The 17,118-nt window shown below is 38.8% G+C and overlaps 1 protein-coding gene and 1 non-coding gene across 3 annotated transcripts in view; both read left to right on the forward strand.

Moving 5' to 3' along the window:
• Positions 1-103, forward strand: LOC122212498. The gene has a single exon (XR_006199177.1). It is a non-coding gene; the product is annotated as a U6 spliceosomal RNA (small nuclear RNA).
• Positions 1-17,118, forward strand: part of SOAT1 (sterol O-acyltransferase 1) — an 80,248-nt gene that overhangs the window by 50,979 nt on the left and 12,151 nt on the right. For both annotated transcript variants that reach the window (XM_042924887.1, XM_042924888.1), the window contains 10 exons: positions 5,588-5,736; positions 6,584-6,643; positions 9,227-9,334; positions 10,213-10,495; positions 11,219-11,297; positions 11,808-11,889; positions 12,167-12,212; positions 12,875-13,004; positions 15,538-15,635; positions 16,767-16,865. In XM_042924887.1, coding sequence (XP_042780821.1) covers positions 5,588-5,736; positions 6,584-6,643; positions 9,227-9,334; positions 10,213-10,495; positions 11,219-11,297; positions 11,808-11,889; positions 12,167-12,212; positions 12,875-13,004; positions 15,538-15,635; positions 16,767-16,865 — 1,134 coding nt within the window. The remainder of the gene's footprint in view (positions 1-5,587; positions 5,737-6,583; positions 6,644-9,226; positions 9,335-10,212; positions 10,496-11,218; positions 11,298-11,807; positions 11,890-12,166; positions 12,213-12,874; positions 13,005-15,537; positions 15,636-16,766; positions 16,866-17,118) is intronic.

Consider the following 17,118-nt stretch of genomic DNA (forward strand, 5'->3'; position numbering starts at 1 on the left):
GTGCTCGCTTTGGCAGCACATATACTAAAATTGGCACGATGCGGACATCAGCATGGCCCCTGCGCAAGGATGACCTGCGGACTCAGTGGACAGCCACATTGTAGCAGGCGTCTGCATACCCTGCTGCAGGTTTGACTCTCTAAGGAAAGTCCTTGCAGAGCCCTGCCTGGGGCTCATTCCCACGAACCACGAGAACCCTGAGAACCTGAGCTGAAATCAAGAATCCAACACGGAACTGTAACCGACTGAGCCTCCCAGGCGCCCCGCAGGTTTCTTTTTTTAATGCTGAGCAAAATTTCAGTGGTCTGATTTGAATAGGGAGCAGAGTATTAAGACCTTATGCTGGGTAGCCCCCCGCCCCCGTCCTGCCTCCCTCTCCTCCTTTTCTTGTTTCAGGTAGGCTCTGCGTCCTACTTTGGGCTTGAACTCATGACCCTGAGATCAGGAGTCACGTGCTCGACCATCTGAGCCAGCCCCACCGCTCCTTCTTTCTGACCTCAACTCTTATCACTCCTCTTCAGCTGTGACATTCTGCTTCCTTAATATTTCTCACATTAGCTCAGGGTGTTCCCGCCTCAGGGTTTTTTGCAATGATCCTTTTTTCTTCCTGATACTTTTCCCACAGATACTAACTTGTCCTCTTACCTCCTTCACATCTTCTCCAGTGTACTACTATCTTTGAGGCGAAATTTCCTTGACCTCTGTGAAAAACACCTTCCCCTGCCCACCCCCCATCCCCAATACCTTTGCATTATTTCTTTCCGAAACACCTGGCCTGCATTCTGTTATGTCCTGTGTACCCTCGTTGGAATTTTAAGCTCCATGAAGACAGGGACTTGGTTTTGTTCATTTTATCTCTAGTGCCTGGAACTGCATGGGACAACATTTTCATACGAGCCGGAAAAAAAAAAAATCTTTATTAATCAGTCCAACTCTAGAGATTAAATGAGAACGCACCTTTTTTGTTTGCCACTTTTTTTTGGTTTTGTTTTGTTTGTTGGGGAAACATTCTATTGAAAAATTTCAAAATATGAGGATGGACATATAATTGAAATGGAACAGACAAAAGAACTAAAATAAAATACTAGGAGGTAACCTTCATATGAAAAAATAATTCTATAAAGCTTTTTATTCTTTCTTACAGGGAACATAGGTCCTTAATAATATTTTGTTCTTAAAAGCAGCCTGTGTGGTTCACTTCTGCTGTTTTGGCTCATACTTTCCTATCTCTCTCCATTTCATCACATCGTCTCCTTCTGGCACTTTTCCTTTTTTTATTTTATTTTATTTTATTTTATTTTATTGTATTGTATTGTATTGTATTGTATTGTATTGTATTGTATTTTATTTTATTTTATTTTATTTTATTGTATTTTATTTTATTTTTTATTTTATTTTATTTTATTTTTGAGGTTTCAGCTCAGCTCCCAGTTCAAAAAAGACACTTCCAGTCATCTCCTACTTGCTTTCTTTGCTGATATCCTGTATGTTGCTCAGGTGACACTTAGGTGGTCCACTGTGTATTGTTTATATGCGTATATCTTGTATTTTCCATCTCTGTCTGCTGTCTTGCGGCAGCTGGGATTTTAGTGTAATCTCACTGCTCAGGACCCAAAAGGCATTTGGGAATTGCGGGAGCAGTTTTGATGCAGATGGACTGGGTCTGAGGACCCAGAGAGAGGGGGTGTCCCACAGGACCAGCCAGGAGGGTCCTTGGCTTTGTGCAAGATGGAAATCCAACACCCACTGAGAGGAAGTGAGAACAGAGTTTATTGAACACCAAGAGTGAAGATAAAGGAGTGTCTGGGAAACTTGGAAAGAGGAGTGAGACTTGTCTTTCCTTGCAGTCCAGGTTTTTTATTGAGGATTGTGGTCTGGTGACATGGAAAATCTGTCATGACCACCCCACCTGGTCACTTTTAGGTGTTATCTCTTGTGCTGCAAGACTCCAAAGAAATCACTAACTCCTTGACCTTTATAGGGAGGGCTTACATTATCTGATCTGTAAGGTGTATCTAAGGCAGGGGTATGAGTCCTAGTAAGAATAGAAGTAGGAAAAGGAACAGAAAAGCAGTATTTCATGGGATCCCTTTAGTTTCCCTGTCACAGTTTGAAAGACCTTCATGTGCTTCCATTAGATATATTGATATTTTTAGGCTTACTTTTAAAGACTTAGTCAAACTCTTAGTGTAACACAACCTAGAAAAATGCTACTTGTGATATTTTAGGCTGAACCTAAACAGTTTAGTTAGGGGAATGAGCATTTATTTCTTGAAACAATTGTAAGACTTTTTCCTTTATGTGTATGAGTCCTACCAATTTAAAAAAGCACAAATTTACAATTTGAATACCTATAATAGGTGGCCCGTTATAACCTGAAGAATATGTTTTTGGTTCATACTTTTTAAAAACTGTGGATATGTAAGTTTTAAGATGGTAAAAATAGTTTGAGAGCAAAATATATAACAATTTTATGTTGTGAAAGTGTGCGTGTGTTACGGTTAGGTAAATATATAGTTGTGGAGGTAGTAACAAATATTATCGTATAAATGTTGATATCCTGTGGAAATGACATGACCTAAAATATAAACAGTGGGTCTTTGTGGGTGTAGGGGTGGCTTGAGAGGAAAAGGGACTTAAATTATATAATGATGCCATAAAACTGACTTTTTACTTTCTGTTATTTTGCACATAAAAATTGGAAGAGAAATAGATTGTCATTTTTATCATTTCTGTTATTTTGTTCTTATACATCTTTTGTAGAAGTTCGTTTAGTAGGGGATTACTTTGATACTTTGATGCATAAAAGGGTTAAATTTTTCAAAAGACATAAATTAGCATGTTGCTTTTTCAATAGCCATTTCTGCAGCTTGGCTGTGGAAATCAGTTTTCTGTTTTTACTTCTGTGAGCTCACTGAACATGGATTTCTTTTCTTTTCTTTTTCTTTTTAATAATTTATTGTCAAATTGGTTTCCATACAACACCCACTGCTCATCCCAACAGGTGCCCTCCTCAATGCCCATCACCTACGTTCCCCTCTCCCCCACCCCCCATCAACCCTCAGTTTTCAGTATTTAAGAGTCTCTTAGGGTTTGCCTCCTTCCCTCCCTATAACTTTTTTCCCCCTCCCTTCCCCTCCCCCATGGTCTTCTGTTAAGTTTCTCAGGATCCTCATAGGAGTGAGAACATACAGTATCTGTCTTTCTCTGCCTGACTTATTTCACTTAGCATAATACTCTCCAGTTCCATCCACGTTGCTACAAATGGCCAGATTTCATTCTTTCTCGTTGCCAAATAGTATTCCATTGTATACATAAACCACAATTTCTTTATCCATTTGTCAGTTGATGGACATTTAGGCTCTTTCCATAATTTGGCTATTGTTGAAAATGCTGCTATAAACATTGGGGTACAAGTGCCCCTATGCATCAGCACTCCAGTATCCCTCGGGTAAATTCGTAGCAGTGCTATTGCTGGGTCATAGGGTAGGTCTACTTTTAATTTTTTGAGGAACCTCCACACTGTTTTCCAGAGCAGCCGCACCAGTTTGCATTCCCACCAACAGTGCAAGAGGGTTCCCATTCTCCACATCCTCGCCAGCATCTATAGTCTCCTGATTTGTTCGTTTTAGCCACTCTGACGGGCATGAGGTGATATCTGAGTGTGGTTTTGATTTGTATTTCCCTGATGAGGAGTGACGTTGAGCATCTTTTCATGTGCCTGTTGGCCATCTGGATGTCTTCTTTAGAGAAGTGTCTATTCATGTCTTCTGCCCATTTCTTCCCTGGATTATTTGTTTTTCAGGTGTGGAGTTTGGTGAGCTCTTCATAGATTTTGAATACTAGCCCTTTGTCTGATATGTCATTTGCAAATATCTTTTCCCATTCCATCGGTTGCCTTTTAGTTTTGTTGATTATTTCCTTTGCAGTGCAGAAGCTTTTTATCTTGATGAGGTCCCAATAGTTCATTTTTGCTTTTAATTCCCTTGCCTTTGGGGATGTGTCGAGTAAGAAATTGCTGCGGCTGAGGTCAGAGAGGTTTTTTTCCTGCTTTCTCCTCTAGGGTTTTGATGGTTTCCTGTCTCACATTCAGGTCTTTTATCCATTTTGAGTTTATTTTTGTGAATGGTGTAAGAAAGTGGTCTAGTTTTATTCTTCTGCATGTTGCTGTCCAGTTCTCCCAGCACCATTTGCTAAAGAGACTGTCTTTTTTCCATTGGATATTCTTTCCTGCTTTGTCAAAGATGAGTTGGCCATACATTTGTGGGTCCAATCCTGGAGTCTCTGTTCTATTCCATTGGTCTATGTGTTTTTGTGCCAATACCATGCTGTCTTGATGATGACAGCTTTGTAGTAGAGGCTAAAGTCTGGGATTGTGATGCCTCCCGCTTTGGTCTTCAATGTTACTTTGGCTATTCGGAGTCTTTTGTAGTTCCATGCAAATTTTAGGATTGCTTGTTCTAGCTTCGAGAAGAATGCTGGTGCAATTTTGATTGGGATTGCCCTGAATGTGTAGATTGCTTTGGGTAGCATTGACATTTTAACAATATTTATTCTTCCAATCCATGAGCACGGAATGTTTTTCCATTTCTTTGTACTTCTTTAATTTCCTTCATAAGCTTTCTATAGTTTTCAGCATACAGATCTTTTACATCTTTGGTTAGGTTTATTCCTAGGTATTTTATGATTCTTGGTGCAGTTGTGAATGGGATCAGTTTCTTTGTCTTTCTGTTGCTTCATTATTGGTGTATAAAAATGCAACTGATTTCTGTACATTAATTTTGTATCCTGCAACTTTGCTGAATTCATGTATCAGTTCTAGCAGACTTTTGGTGGAGTCTGTCGGGTTTTCCATGTATAATATCATGTATGTCATCTGCAAAAAGTGAAAGCTTGACTTCATCTTTGCCAATTTTGATGCCTTTGATTTCCTTTTGTTGTCTGATTGCTGATGCTAGAACTTCCAACAGTATGTTCAACACCAGTGGTGAGAATGGACATCCCTGTCGTGTTCATGATCTCAGGGGGAAAGCTCTCAGTTTTTCCCCATTGAGGATGGTAGTATTAGCTGTGGGCTTTTCATGTATGGTTTTTATGATGTTTAAGTATGTTCCTTCTATCCCGACTTTCTTGAGGGTTCTTATTCAGAAAGGATGCTGTATTTTGTCAAATGCTTTTTCTGCATCTATTGACAGGATCATGTGGTTCTTATCCTTTCTTTTATTAATGTGATGTATCACATTAATTGATTTGTGAATATTGAACCAGCCCTGTAGTCCAGGAATGAATTCTGTTTAATCATGGTGAATAATTCTTTTTATATGTTGTTGAATTTGATTTGCTAGTATCTTGTTGAGAATTTTTGCATCCATGTTCATCAGGGATATTGGCCTGTAGTTGTCTTTTTTTGCTGGGTCTCTGTCTGGTTTGGGAATCAGAGTAATGCTGGCTTCATAGAATGAGTCTGGAAACATGGATTTCTTTTGATCTAGCTCTGTTTAAGAGAATCCTTTGGAAAAATGTTAATAACCTGCAAGCATGTGCTAGTTCCTAATGTGTTTTTTTTTTAATTTGTTTTAAAATTTAGGAATTGAAGCCATTTTTTATGAAGGAAGTTGGCAGTCACTTTGATGATTTTGTGAACAATCTCATTGAGAAATCAACATCATTAGACAGTGGTGGGTGTGCCATCACAAGCTTTTCTGTTCTTGAAGGAGATAAAAACCATAGAGCTAAGTAAGTATGAATATTAGTTTCTTTTAGTGCAAACATGTACTCTGATCATGCTCAGTAGTCAGAATGTGGACTGCAGGAAAAATGCCTGGATTCACATGCTAATACCACTTTTTATTAGCTCTGTGTTGTCTTGGGCAAATGAACCACTTGAAGGGTGGGTTTCTTCATCTTAATATGAGGATTATAACCAACATGTACCTCATTTAAGACCATGCCTTTTTTTTTTTTTTTTTTGAGGGAGAGAGGGCGCAAGTGAGCAAGGGGCAGAGAGAGAGAAGCTGGGCTCACCCAAAGTGGGGCTTCTGTTCTTTTGTTTTGTTTTTACCCAAAGTGGGGCTCATGCTCACTTGAAGTGGGGCCTGCGGTCGCCCAAAGTGGGGCTCAAAATCGCAAAATGCGAGATCATGACCGGAGCCGAAATCAAGAGTCAGATGCTTAGCCAATAAGCCACCCAGGTGCCCTGGCATCATAAATTTCAGTGCAGTTTCAGAGGACAGGCCAGTAACAGCGTGTGAACTGGAGCAGGGCTAGAGGCCTGTTAGGAGAAGAGAGTGGCTGTCTGTGTGATGGCAGGCATGCATTTCCATAGGGGCTGGGCTATGGAGAGCCTTTGAACCCTGCTCTAGTGACATCTCTTCTTTCCTAACCAGATAGGCCTGTGTATAGCTCACAGCATTGTTCAACATTAAATGATACAACATGCATAAAACCCTTAACATGGTGCCTGGGTCATAGTGAGAAGCTGCTTTATTAATGTTGTATGCTATAGTTTCTCTTATCTATAGGTTTACATGTCTTAAAATACTTGCTGTGTTTATATTTTAATTTAATTTTTTGCTCTTTCCAGAGATCTCAGAGCACCTCCAGAACATGGAAAGATTTTTGTTGTAAGGCGGTCTCTCTTAGAGTGAGTATTTTTAGTTGCTTTTATTAAATTCTTAGTTTGAATTAAAAGTGTTCTGATTATTAAAATCACTGCTTAATCTACACATGTTTAGTGAGTTTGTTCTGTATTCATATAAATCATTGGTTTTGATACTTCTTGTACACTTGCTGTCTCTTTTCCTCCTCTGTGATCTTCTGGTTCTATGTCTAGTTTCAAAGGAGGAGTTAGCGGTAACAATGGTTAACTGTCCTCTGATAAATTCCTTGAAGTTGTGATGCAGAGAACCTATTACTTAAAAAGCTAGAACAAAAGTTTTCTGATTAGGTAAACCCCATTATGAGAGTTCTGGTGTTGCTGCCTTCTTGGAATATTTTTCATGTCTTTGGCTAGCCAGCCCAGAGACTTGATAGTTTTCTCAGATTTAACTTAGTTTAGGATCCTGATTATGTGAATTTTATGGAAAAAAAAAAAATCAAGCAATGTGTATTAATCGTGGCGACCTCATTTGTGAACTGCAAATTAAAGGTGTACTTTGGGTAGGTAATGATTGTTTCTTTTATAGTATTCTCTGAGTAGATCATTTATTTATTTACTCAGTCATATATTCATTAACAGACTACTATAATTTCACCTGCATTAGTACAGGTCATCTAAAATAGTTGGGCTGCTGAAAAATTACCTTGAGTGTCTTAATGTGCTTTTTAAAACCAATACATCTTCAGGGTGCCTGTGGCTCAGTTGGTTAAAGCATCTGATTCTTGATTTCAGCTCAGGTTATGGTCTTGGAGTTGTCTATGGTCTTGGGATTGAGCCCTGCATTGGCCTCTGAGCTGGGCGTGGAGCCTGCGTGAGATTCTCTCCCTCTCCCTCTGCCCCCCCTCCCCATACACCACATCCCACGCACGCACTCTCGCTCTCTCTCAAAACAGAAAAAAATAACCATCTTCTACTTACCAAAATTTGCTTTCTGTGAGCCAACTTGATCTGTATTAATTTTGATGAGAAGAAAAGAGGGGTACAGAGGATCTGAAGCAGGCTCTGTGCTAACAGCAGAGAGAGCCCCACGGAGGGCTTGAGCTCACGAACTGTGACATCATGACCTGAGCCAAAGTTGGACACTTAACCAACTGATCCATCTAGGCACCCCAAGAAGGCCAGTTTTCTGGACCTGTTATGTTATATAGAATACAGTTTCAGTGTTTGCCACACTGTTGTTTGAAGAAATTTATCTTTTAAAATCTGTGTCTGGGGGGAAATGCAGGCTTTTCACATAAAAGGGAAAATAAATGATTTTGAACATTGTAATGAAGGTTTTAATGATAGAATTGTGCTATATAAAAAAATAACATTCAAGTATCTGATAATTATAAAACATTTTTCTTTAAGTTTATTTATTTTTGAGAGAGAGACAGAGTGTGAGTTGGGGAGGGGCAGAGAGAGAGGGAGACACAGAATCTGAAGCAGGCTCCAGGCTCTGAGCTGTCAGCACAGAGCCTGACACGGGGCTCGAACTCACAGACTGTGAGATCATGACCTGAGCCGAGGTCGGACGCCCAACCGACTGAGCCACCCAGGTGCCCTTATAAAACATTTTTGTAACCAAGGAAATATTTTATGGCTCAGGTGGGTTTTTATTAGAATTTGAAGATTCCTAATCCAGGGCAATCTAAAATATCATCGAAAAGTTGTTTAGATGACGAGCATACATCTTTGCAAAAACAAAGCTAAACAAACTTGTTTTAGTCAAATATAAAAAATACCTATTTAAGAAGGTGTCATCTAGAAAGTCATTGCTGTATTTTAAAAGTAGCCCTATATTAAATGAAAAGATCAATGAGGATAGAAAATAAAAGCATTTGTAAATGGTTAAGTTTATCGATATGTAGGGTAGGGGTTGATTATCATCGTTATAGAAATGCATACATATGAATTTTTTTTATGTTTTTTAAAAATGTTAGAGAGAGAGAGAGTGCAAGCAGGGAAGGGGCAGTGAGAGGGGGGACAGAGGATCCAAAGCAGTCTCTGCATGACAGCAGCGAGCCCCATGTGGGGCTCGAACTCACAAATGGTGAGATCACAACCTGAGCCAAAGTTGGACGCTCAACAGACTGAGCCACCCAGGCTCCCCACATGTATGTGAATCTTAACATGTTGGAAATAGATAGCACTTAATGTAAGTTAAGTGTAGGGAGTGGAATGTAAGAATAAGATTAAAAAAAAAAAACTTGTAATCTTTGGAATAGCTTTTGTGTTTCCTGTTTTCATTGCCTTTTGCCTACTTACAAAACAGCCACTTCTGGCAGGTTTTCAAGAATGCCCATCATTTGTTTTAAATGTTTGATATCCATGCTATTTCTAGAAGGCAGTATCATTTTATTAGAAAGAACTTTATGCTAAGCTTTTACATTAAGTTTTTACCTTGGTCATGTCATTGACTATCTCTGCTTCAGATTTAATATTCTGTGATTACTACTGGAGATGTTTGCTCATGATTACTATTCAAGGGTAGATTAAACCCCTGCTGAACTGCCTTAAGTGTTTAATATGTGGTGTTTTAAAATTAAATATAGATAATTAATTTATTGGTTTGAACTGCATTTACAGCGAGCTGTTTGAGGTGGACCACATCAGAACAATATATCACATGTTTATTGCCCTGCTCATTCTCTTTATCCTCAGCACACTCGTAGTAGATTACATTGATGAAGGAAGGTAAGGCAAGAAAACGAATGTTTGGCTAGTTCCTGCATGGGGTATTGGGAGCTTTTGTGACATTTAAATTTTGGTAAATTTTGGTGATTTGGTTAAGTTTGCTTCAGGAAATCCCAGAGCAGCTCACTGGAGGATGAGATTCCTCTCTCTCAAGAGCACAACTAAATGGAATATTGGAAATTTCATTAGTTTTATTTTTCAAATGGTCTTTTTTAGTACATTTTAGCAGTTTCTAAATAATTTTCCTAAATGGGAAAATTGTGTATATGCTGTTTATCAATTTTCTACTACGGTATGCATTTCAGGTTGTTACTAAAAATAAGTAGCTTATTGGAATTATGCTTGAAAAACATTTCTTTTTAATGTAAAAATGAAATTATAACTTTAAAAATGATAGGGTGGTAATCATACATTGAATTATGTGCATTATTAGAAAGTCACATTTTGACATAATGGTTTAATAGTATATTAGTAGAGTTTTGAATTATTCCTATTCTTAAAAATCATCTTTTGGACGTAACAGTGATTGCTATTTCAATACTTTAGATATTCACTTTATAATATCTTAGAACTGAAAATTTATGAATGTTAGAATCTAATCACAGGAAGTTTAAAGTTTTATTCTTTTAGGTTATCTTGGGTACCTTATGTTCAAAAACTGTATTATATTAGGGCTTTTAGAAAATTTGTTGTTGGGATACATTGTGAAGCAGAGGCTTTGGAGCAGTTCTCTCTCTAGCACAGCTCTTACCTCCACAACTAGGGTAGATTAATGTTGTGTTTCCTAAGGTTCAGAGTTTTAGGTCTGAAAGTTTGGGATTCTGTGAGTCAACGCACATTAAAAATTTGTGTTCTTTCTCTGTGCTTCTTCTCCCTAGGCTGGTGCTTGAGTTCAATCTCATATCTTACGCTTTTGGCAAATTTCCTATTGCCATGTGGACGTGGTGGACCATGTTCTTGAGTACACTTTCAATTCCCTATTTCCTCTTTCAACATTGGGCCAGAGGCTACAGCCAGAGTTCTCATCCAGTGGTCCATTGTCTCATCCATGGCTTCCTTTTCATGGGCTTCCTGATAGGAGTTCTAGGTTTGGGACCAACATATGTTGCATTAGCTTACACGCTCCCACCAGCTTCCCGGAGCATTGTCATACTTGAACAGGTAAGGTTTTGAATGTTGCCCAGTGCAGTGCAACTTAGTTATTTTAACTTAGTTAAAATAATACTGATGTTCTGTTATTTTTAGTTGTATTAGTTGGATACATCTTTCTATCTGGTTCTTTGTGCTATTATTTATAAAATTAAAGTGGTAAACTAGATCATCTCCTATCTTGAAATTCATACTAGTTTCAGTATCCTCTGATTCTTGGTAATTATATTGAACTGTGCTGGGTGAATTCAAATTTTGTTCTTGAACACGTGTAGAAATCATTTAAAGTATAAAATATTTTTGTAATTAAAAACTCTACCTTTGAGGTGTCCGATTCATTGTTCTGTCATATATACGGTTCCCATCTGAATCAAGGATTTATTTTGTTCATACACCCTTTAGAATTTTCTGACTTACATTGGCTCTCTGTAATGTTCTGTGTGACTAATGGGAAGGACTATTTCAGGAAACTTTGTTTGAATAGGTTTTTTGTTTCTTACAGTAATACGGTTGTAATAGATAAAATGCTGTTAGATGCAAAATAATTTGAGTAATAACATGTCCTTCCTTAGAGTTTGTTTTTCATTTGTTTTATTCCATAAAAGTGAACTTGAGTTGGTGTATGCAAAATTAGGAAGTTCTTTATATGATTACAATCTAGTGATGTTCTGGGGTTGCTTATGGAGACAAGACGATGGTAGAAAATTCATCTTTTCCCCCCCCCTCCTTTTGTAGATTCGTTTCATAATGAAGGCCTATTCATTTGTCAGAGAGAATGTGCCTCGGGTACTAAATTCAGCTAAGGAGAAATCAAGTATGTAATTTCATTAGGTCAAGGATTATTCAATAGAATATTTCAACCTTTGGTATTTAGTGGGATGGCTTATTACATTCTGTAGACGTTATGTTCGATTTCAGATATGTAGGATCCATACTGATTTGGAAGACTGTCTTACTGTTTCCTGATTGTTCCCGTTTTGCCTTCGTACCTACAATTGAAAAACATTGATCACCAGCCTCTTACACTTGGTCTTATTTTTATAGGATGTTAATAGACTCATTACACCCACGTGTGCTTCCCTTTGAATTGCTGCTTCAAACTCTAGAAGGTATTTCTAAGTCACAGGAATAACTTAGTTTAGACAGATCGGTAATATTGAATCCGTATAAGAATAAGAAGTCTTCATCTGGGGAGATCAGGAAGAAGTGACGTGGGCTAAGAGAAGTCATTTTATTCTTCCCTATTGTGTGCTTTCTTCTCCCTTTTAGTTTTGCCAGGAGAAGTTGAAGAGTGTCTGATCTAACCACAGTTTTCCTTTTCCAGAGACTGTTCCAGTACCCACAGTCAACCAGTATCTGTACTTCCTGTTTGCTCCTACCCTCATCTACCGTGACAACTATCCCAGGTAATGGTAGCGTGAGGTTCGAAGAGTGTTGAGCACCAGAAGTGTAGCCTGAGTGAGGTGGGATAGTAGGCAGGGGCCAGTTCATACAGGATTATAAAGAGTATACGATGAGTTTTAATTCTCATGCTGGCATGGGAAAGCCCCAAATGGTGATTCTGGCAATCCGATTCGATTGCAGTAATCTGGACAGAATTATACAGGCATTTCCTATGCCAGAAATGATGTTCTGTGTTCATTAACTTTCTTTAGAAAACTTACTTTGTTTCTTCCTTTTTAGGACTCCCACTGTAAGATGGGGTTATGTCGCTATGCAGTTTTTACAGGTGAATTTTTTCTTTAACCACCTAAGGTTTGTTGATTGGTGGGAGATGGGGATTCAAATTTATAATACTAATTTAATCTATTGAAGCTCTTGGTAAATTCTTGTCATCTGGGGACTCTGGAACGCTTTTTGAAGTCTTTTAAAATGTTACCAGTACAGTAAATGGTATTTGTTTTGTCAACATCAGAAGTCATTTGTTTCAGTAAAAGAATTTATTTTAATTAAGTCATTTCATTTGGTAACTTTAGTAAGCCTTTACATTTATTTCTCCCTCCCCTTATGGTTTTTTATTTTGGGAAATATATGTGTGGGTATAGTTTGAATGATAAGAATCATAAATCCCAGAAGTTTCCATTTTAAAATCTTGTCTCAACCAAATACCCATTTATGAAATGAGTTCCTCTGTTCTGGGTTTTATGTAGCAGGATAAGCAGGTTCCAAGGGTTTGGTATGTCATTTGGTAAAGGCTTGAGAGAAGGTATGATAGAAACTAGGCTTGAGTAATATCTGTGAAGGATTGTAGGTTGGCAACTTTATGTAGTAGCACTAAATGGAACACAGATGGAAACATCAGTCTGAGGGTCACATTTCTCTTCTATTGAAGGAAAAAAATCCCCGTCTTTCCTTATCAAGTCATGATTAGTATGTCCTTTTATTTTCCAGGTTTTTGGTTGCCTTTTTTATATGTACTACATCTTTGAAAGGCTCTGCACCCCCTTGTTTCGGAATATCAAACAGGAGCCCTTCAGCGCTCGCGTTCTGGTCCTATGTGTATTTAATTCCATCTTGCCAGGTAACATGGGTACTAGTTAATGTGGCTATTGATGCAGGAAAAAGAGGGCTATGGAATATACACTTTTTTGATTTACCTGCTTTTTGCTATGAACTCATCTGTACATCTGTACCCATGTCACCCTCTTTCTGTCTGTCTCCTAAGTAAGTATACTTCCAGTTTCAGCCCAGTCTTCCCATTTGTCTTCTGACTTCCACTCAAGTTTTGCTTTCTGTGACTGTGGATAGTCCATATTTACACCTGATCTTCCCGTTCACTGTCCACTTCACTGTAATCTTCCTCCGACTCTATCCAGGCCGCAGATATGGCCTTTATTGAAATCACTGGTAACCTCCTGATTCTAAATCCGGTAGATGGTTTAGCCTTTATCCTGTTTCCTCTCCAGGAAGCATTTGTTGGATGCTGTCGACCACGTTTGGAAACCTCTTGCCGCCTGTTCTTACTCTCCTGTCTTTCTGGCCATACCTCTATCTCCTAACTTCATTCATTCCACTTAGTTCTTTTTTTTAGAGATGTAGGAGTACCTATTATGTGCCAGGTGCTGTGGACCTAGTAGTGAACTGGACACACATACTCTACTCTCTGGAAGCTTGCAGTTTAATTATATTTACAGTTTCCTTTACTTACTTTCTTTTTTCTCTACCTCTTAAATGTTGGTTATGTCTTTTATTACCTTCCTTCTTCCTTTCCCTCTCCCATGCTCCTAGGTAACCCTTTATGATTGTCCCTCGAGATTTACTCCAATAAATTATTTTATCTGTCCCTCTAATAGAATATGTACTAAATACATATCTTCCTCACTAGGCTGCAAATTCCTTGAGATCAAGGATTGTGTCTTACAGCCCGTCAGCCAATCACAGTCTTTCCGATATTGTCTAATACATAATAGATGCTCCATAAATATGTTTTGATATTTTTTGAATAAACAGGTGAATGAAAGGGGTAGGCATATAAACGGATATTTCACAATATAATGTATAATATAGGTTACAACGTAATATATATTAACTGGGATGAACAAGGTGCTGATGAACTTCGCATCACATCGGACATGACATTTGATACTGAGTATTGAAAAACAGCTAGATGTTCAGCAGAGAACTGGTGGAAATGTGCTTTTAGGTGGTGGGATGGAAGCAGAGGCATACGGAGGATTTTAGGACGGCAGGAGTCCAGTCATGGACCATGTTTACAGCAGTGCGAGTAGAGTCAGATTGGTTAACTTGGTCACTTTGGACATTTTGCTGGATAACTCCGTTTGGGGAGGCTATCTTGTGTATTGTAGGATATTTAGCAGCATCCCCACCTCTCTAATTAGATACCAGTAGTACAGCCCCTATCCCTTGAGTCGTGACAATGACATGTGTCCAGAATTGTCAGATGTTCTCTGAGGAGCAAGATCTCCCTCCGTTTTTGTTTTTGTTTTTGTTTTTGTTTTTTTTATCTTTATTTATTTTTGAGAGAGACAGAGTGTGAGCAGGGGAGGAGTAGAAAGAGAGGGAGATACAGAATCCAAAGCATGCTCCAGGCTCTGAGCTGTCAGCACAGAGCCCGATGCAGGGCTCGAGCTTGTGAACCGTGAGATCATGACCTGAGCTGAAGTCGGATGCTCAACCCACTGAGCTACCCAGGTGCCCCAAAATCTCCCACAGGTTTAAGCAGTTGGTTTAGAGGAATGCATGAGGGCCAGATTTTAAAAGGCCTTGGGTACCAAGTTAAGCCGTACATTTAGGCATTTCTTTTTTTCTTTTAAAATTTTTTTAATTTTTATTTTTGAGAGAGAGAGAGAGAGTGTGTGTGTGAGCAGGAGAGGGGCAGAGAGAGAGGGAGACACAGAGTCTGAAGCAGATTTCATCTAGGCATTTCTATTAAAAACAGGCTGGGTCATGGCGTACCTGGGTGGCTCAGTTGGTGAAGCGTCTGACATTGGCTCATGTCATCATCTCATGGTTTGTGTGAGTTTGAGCCCCACATCAGGCTCTGCACTGACAGTGTGGAGCCTGCTTGGGATTCTCTCTCTCTCTCCCTGCCCTCACCCTCCCCCTCCCCCACTAGCATTCCTTCTCTCTCAAATCAGATAAACTTAACAAATGACCTAGGTTGTTTTTTTTTCTTTTTATCTTGAAACCCACTTGGAAGGTAATTATTGCTTTCTAAAATTAAAATCACTTTCAAAAGAACATTCTGTCATCACTTGAATGGGTAAGCTGGAACAGTAACTTTTATTTTACAGAAAAATTACGACTAAGCAAATGGTGACATAAAATTAATTGCTGGGGGGTGCCACGGTGGCTCAGTCCATTAAGCGTCCGACTTTGGCTCAGGTCATGATCCTGTGGTTCGTGAGTTTGAGCCCCACGTTGGACTCTGCTGTGAACGCAGAGTCTGCTTCAGATCGTCTGTCCCCCTCTCTCTCTGCCCCTCTCTCATTTGTGCATGCACTCTTTCAAAAATAAATAAACATTAAAAAAATTAACTGCTAGGTATATGAACTATTTGGAAAGACTCTTAATATTGTTCATCTTATTTTTAGGTGTGCTGATACTGTTCCTTATGTTTTTTGCCTTTTTGCACTGCTGGCTCAATGCCTTTGCTGAGATGTTATGCTTCGGTGACAGGATGTTTTATAGGGTAATGTATACTTGCACTTCTCTTTCTTTTCCCATTTTTCTTAAGTACTTCCATCTTCGTTGTTAAGTATTTGAACATTGTTGGCTACTAGCTTTTTAACATAAATGTTGTGAAATTTTTTTTCCATAAGTTTTACCAACATTAAGTCCGAAATTCTGATACTGATGCAGTTAGCACAGCCTCACAGCCACATCTTCTGCCTCTAATATCTGCTCCCTTAATAAAGTGTAAAGTTTCTGCTGGTACCTGTGTGGGTGATGAAGTGGGAAAGCAAGTGTCCAGAGGGCATCATGAGACTTTGCTGATCCTTCATCTGAAATTGGCTCTCTGGTGCTGTAGGAGCGATCTTCTTAGCAAATTGTGTAGGATTGTGTAATAGTTCATAAAGGAAATCACTTTTCCCTCCTTTATTTTGAAAGGCCTCAATTATGCTTAAGATAGTATTCTTATACTTGCAAAGTTGGAATTAAGCTTCACACAGGAGCGGGGTTGCTCACAGTGTTCTGTGACCCTGCCTAAAGCCCTCTGGAGGTTTGTTTCTTCGTGGTTCATCTGGCAACACCCAAAGCCTTGCACTCCTTTCTGAAAGAAACTGGGAGTGTGGGTTGTAAATTGTAGCTTTCTGATTCCATTGGTTTGATCTGAAAGTAGGGAGCAAGATATGTATGAAGGCGCACCGGGACTTGCAGGTAGCCATTGTCTCACTCCCTTGTGCAACGTAAATTTTGTCCCTTGTGGTACCAGTGGACGTTTCTTCAGGTTTGCACACTAAGTCTACATGACCTTAGAATTGTCTCCTTGTGTTTTAGCAAGGTAAGGGGATTTGCTGTTTAGATGAACCTTAGATTTAATAATTCTGTATGTTCTGTATCTTCCATCGTAACTTCTTTAATAATGAGACAAAATGAGCTTAGGGACTTCAGAACCAGAATTCATGTCTTATTGAACACTAATAACCAGAATGCCTTTTAAGTTTTTTCTGACATCAGCGTATGGACTAACAAATTATAACACACTGGATATTATGTTGTGTGTGTGTGCTCTTTAGGAACGTTCAGCGTGTTTTGCTTTGGTTCTCTGTGTATGTGTGTGTGTGTATGTAGTTCTGAACCTTTGATTTTTTTCCCTCAGGATTGGTGGAACTCTACATCATACTCTAACTATTACAGGACCTGGAATGTGGTAGTTCATGACTGGCTGTATTACTATGCTTATAAGGACTTTCTTTGGGTAAGCAGCAAGATTTAGTTGATGTTCAAAAAATGGAGATTCTTTTCCAGAAGGTATTAGTATTGTGCTGCTGGAAGAAGTTATACTTAGTTGTCTTCAGTTTGCTGTGGGCCATTTAGGTCTATATGTCTAAGAAACCTTATGCTTTGAACACTACTCCTTAGAGACTAGTATGTACAATTACTAGATCTAATACCATGGTTTTGCTTTGGGTTTTAGTTTACATGGTTACAGTAAGAACGCATGGAGGCAT

This window comes from Panthera leo, chromosome F3 (assembly GCF_018350215.1).
Source record: "Panthera leo isolate Ple1 chromosome F3, P.leo_Ple1_pat1.1, whole genome shotgun sequence".
Lineage (NCBI taxonomy): Eukaryota > Metazoa > Chordata > Mammalia > Carnivora > Felidae > Panthera > Panthera leo.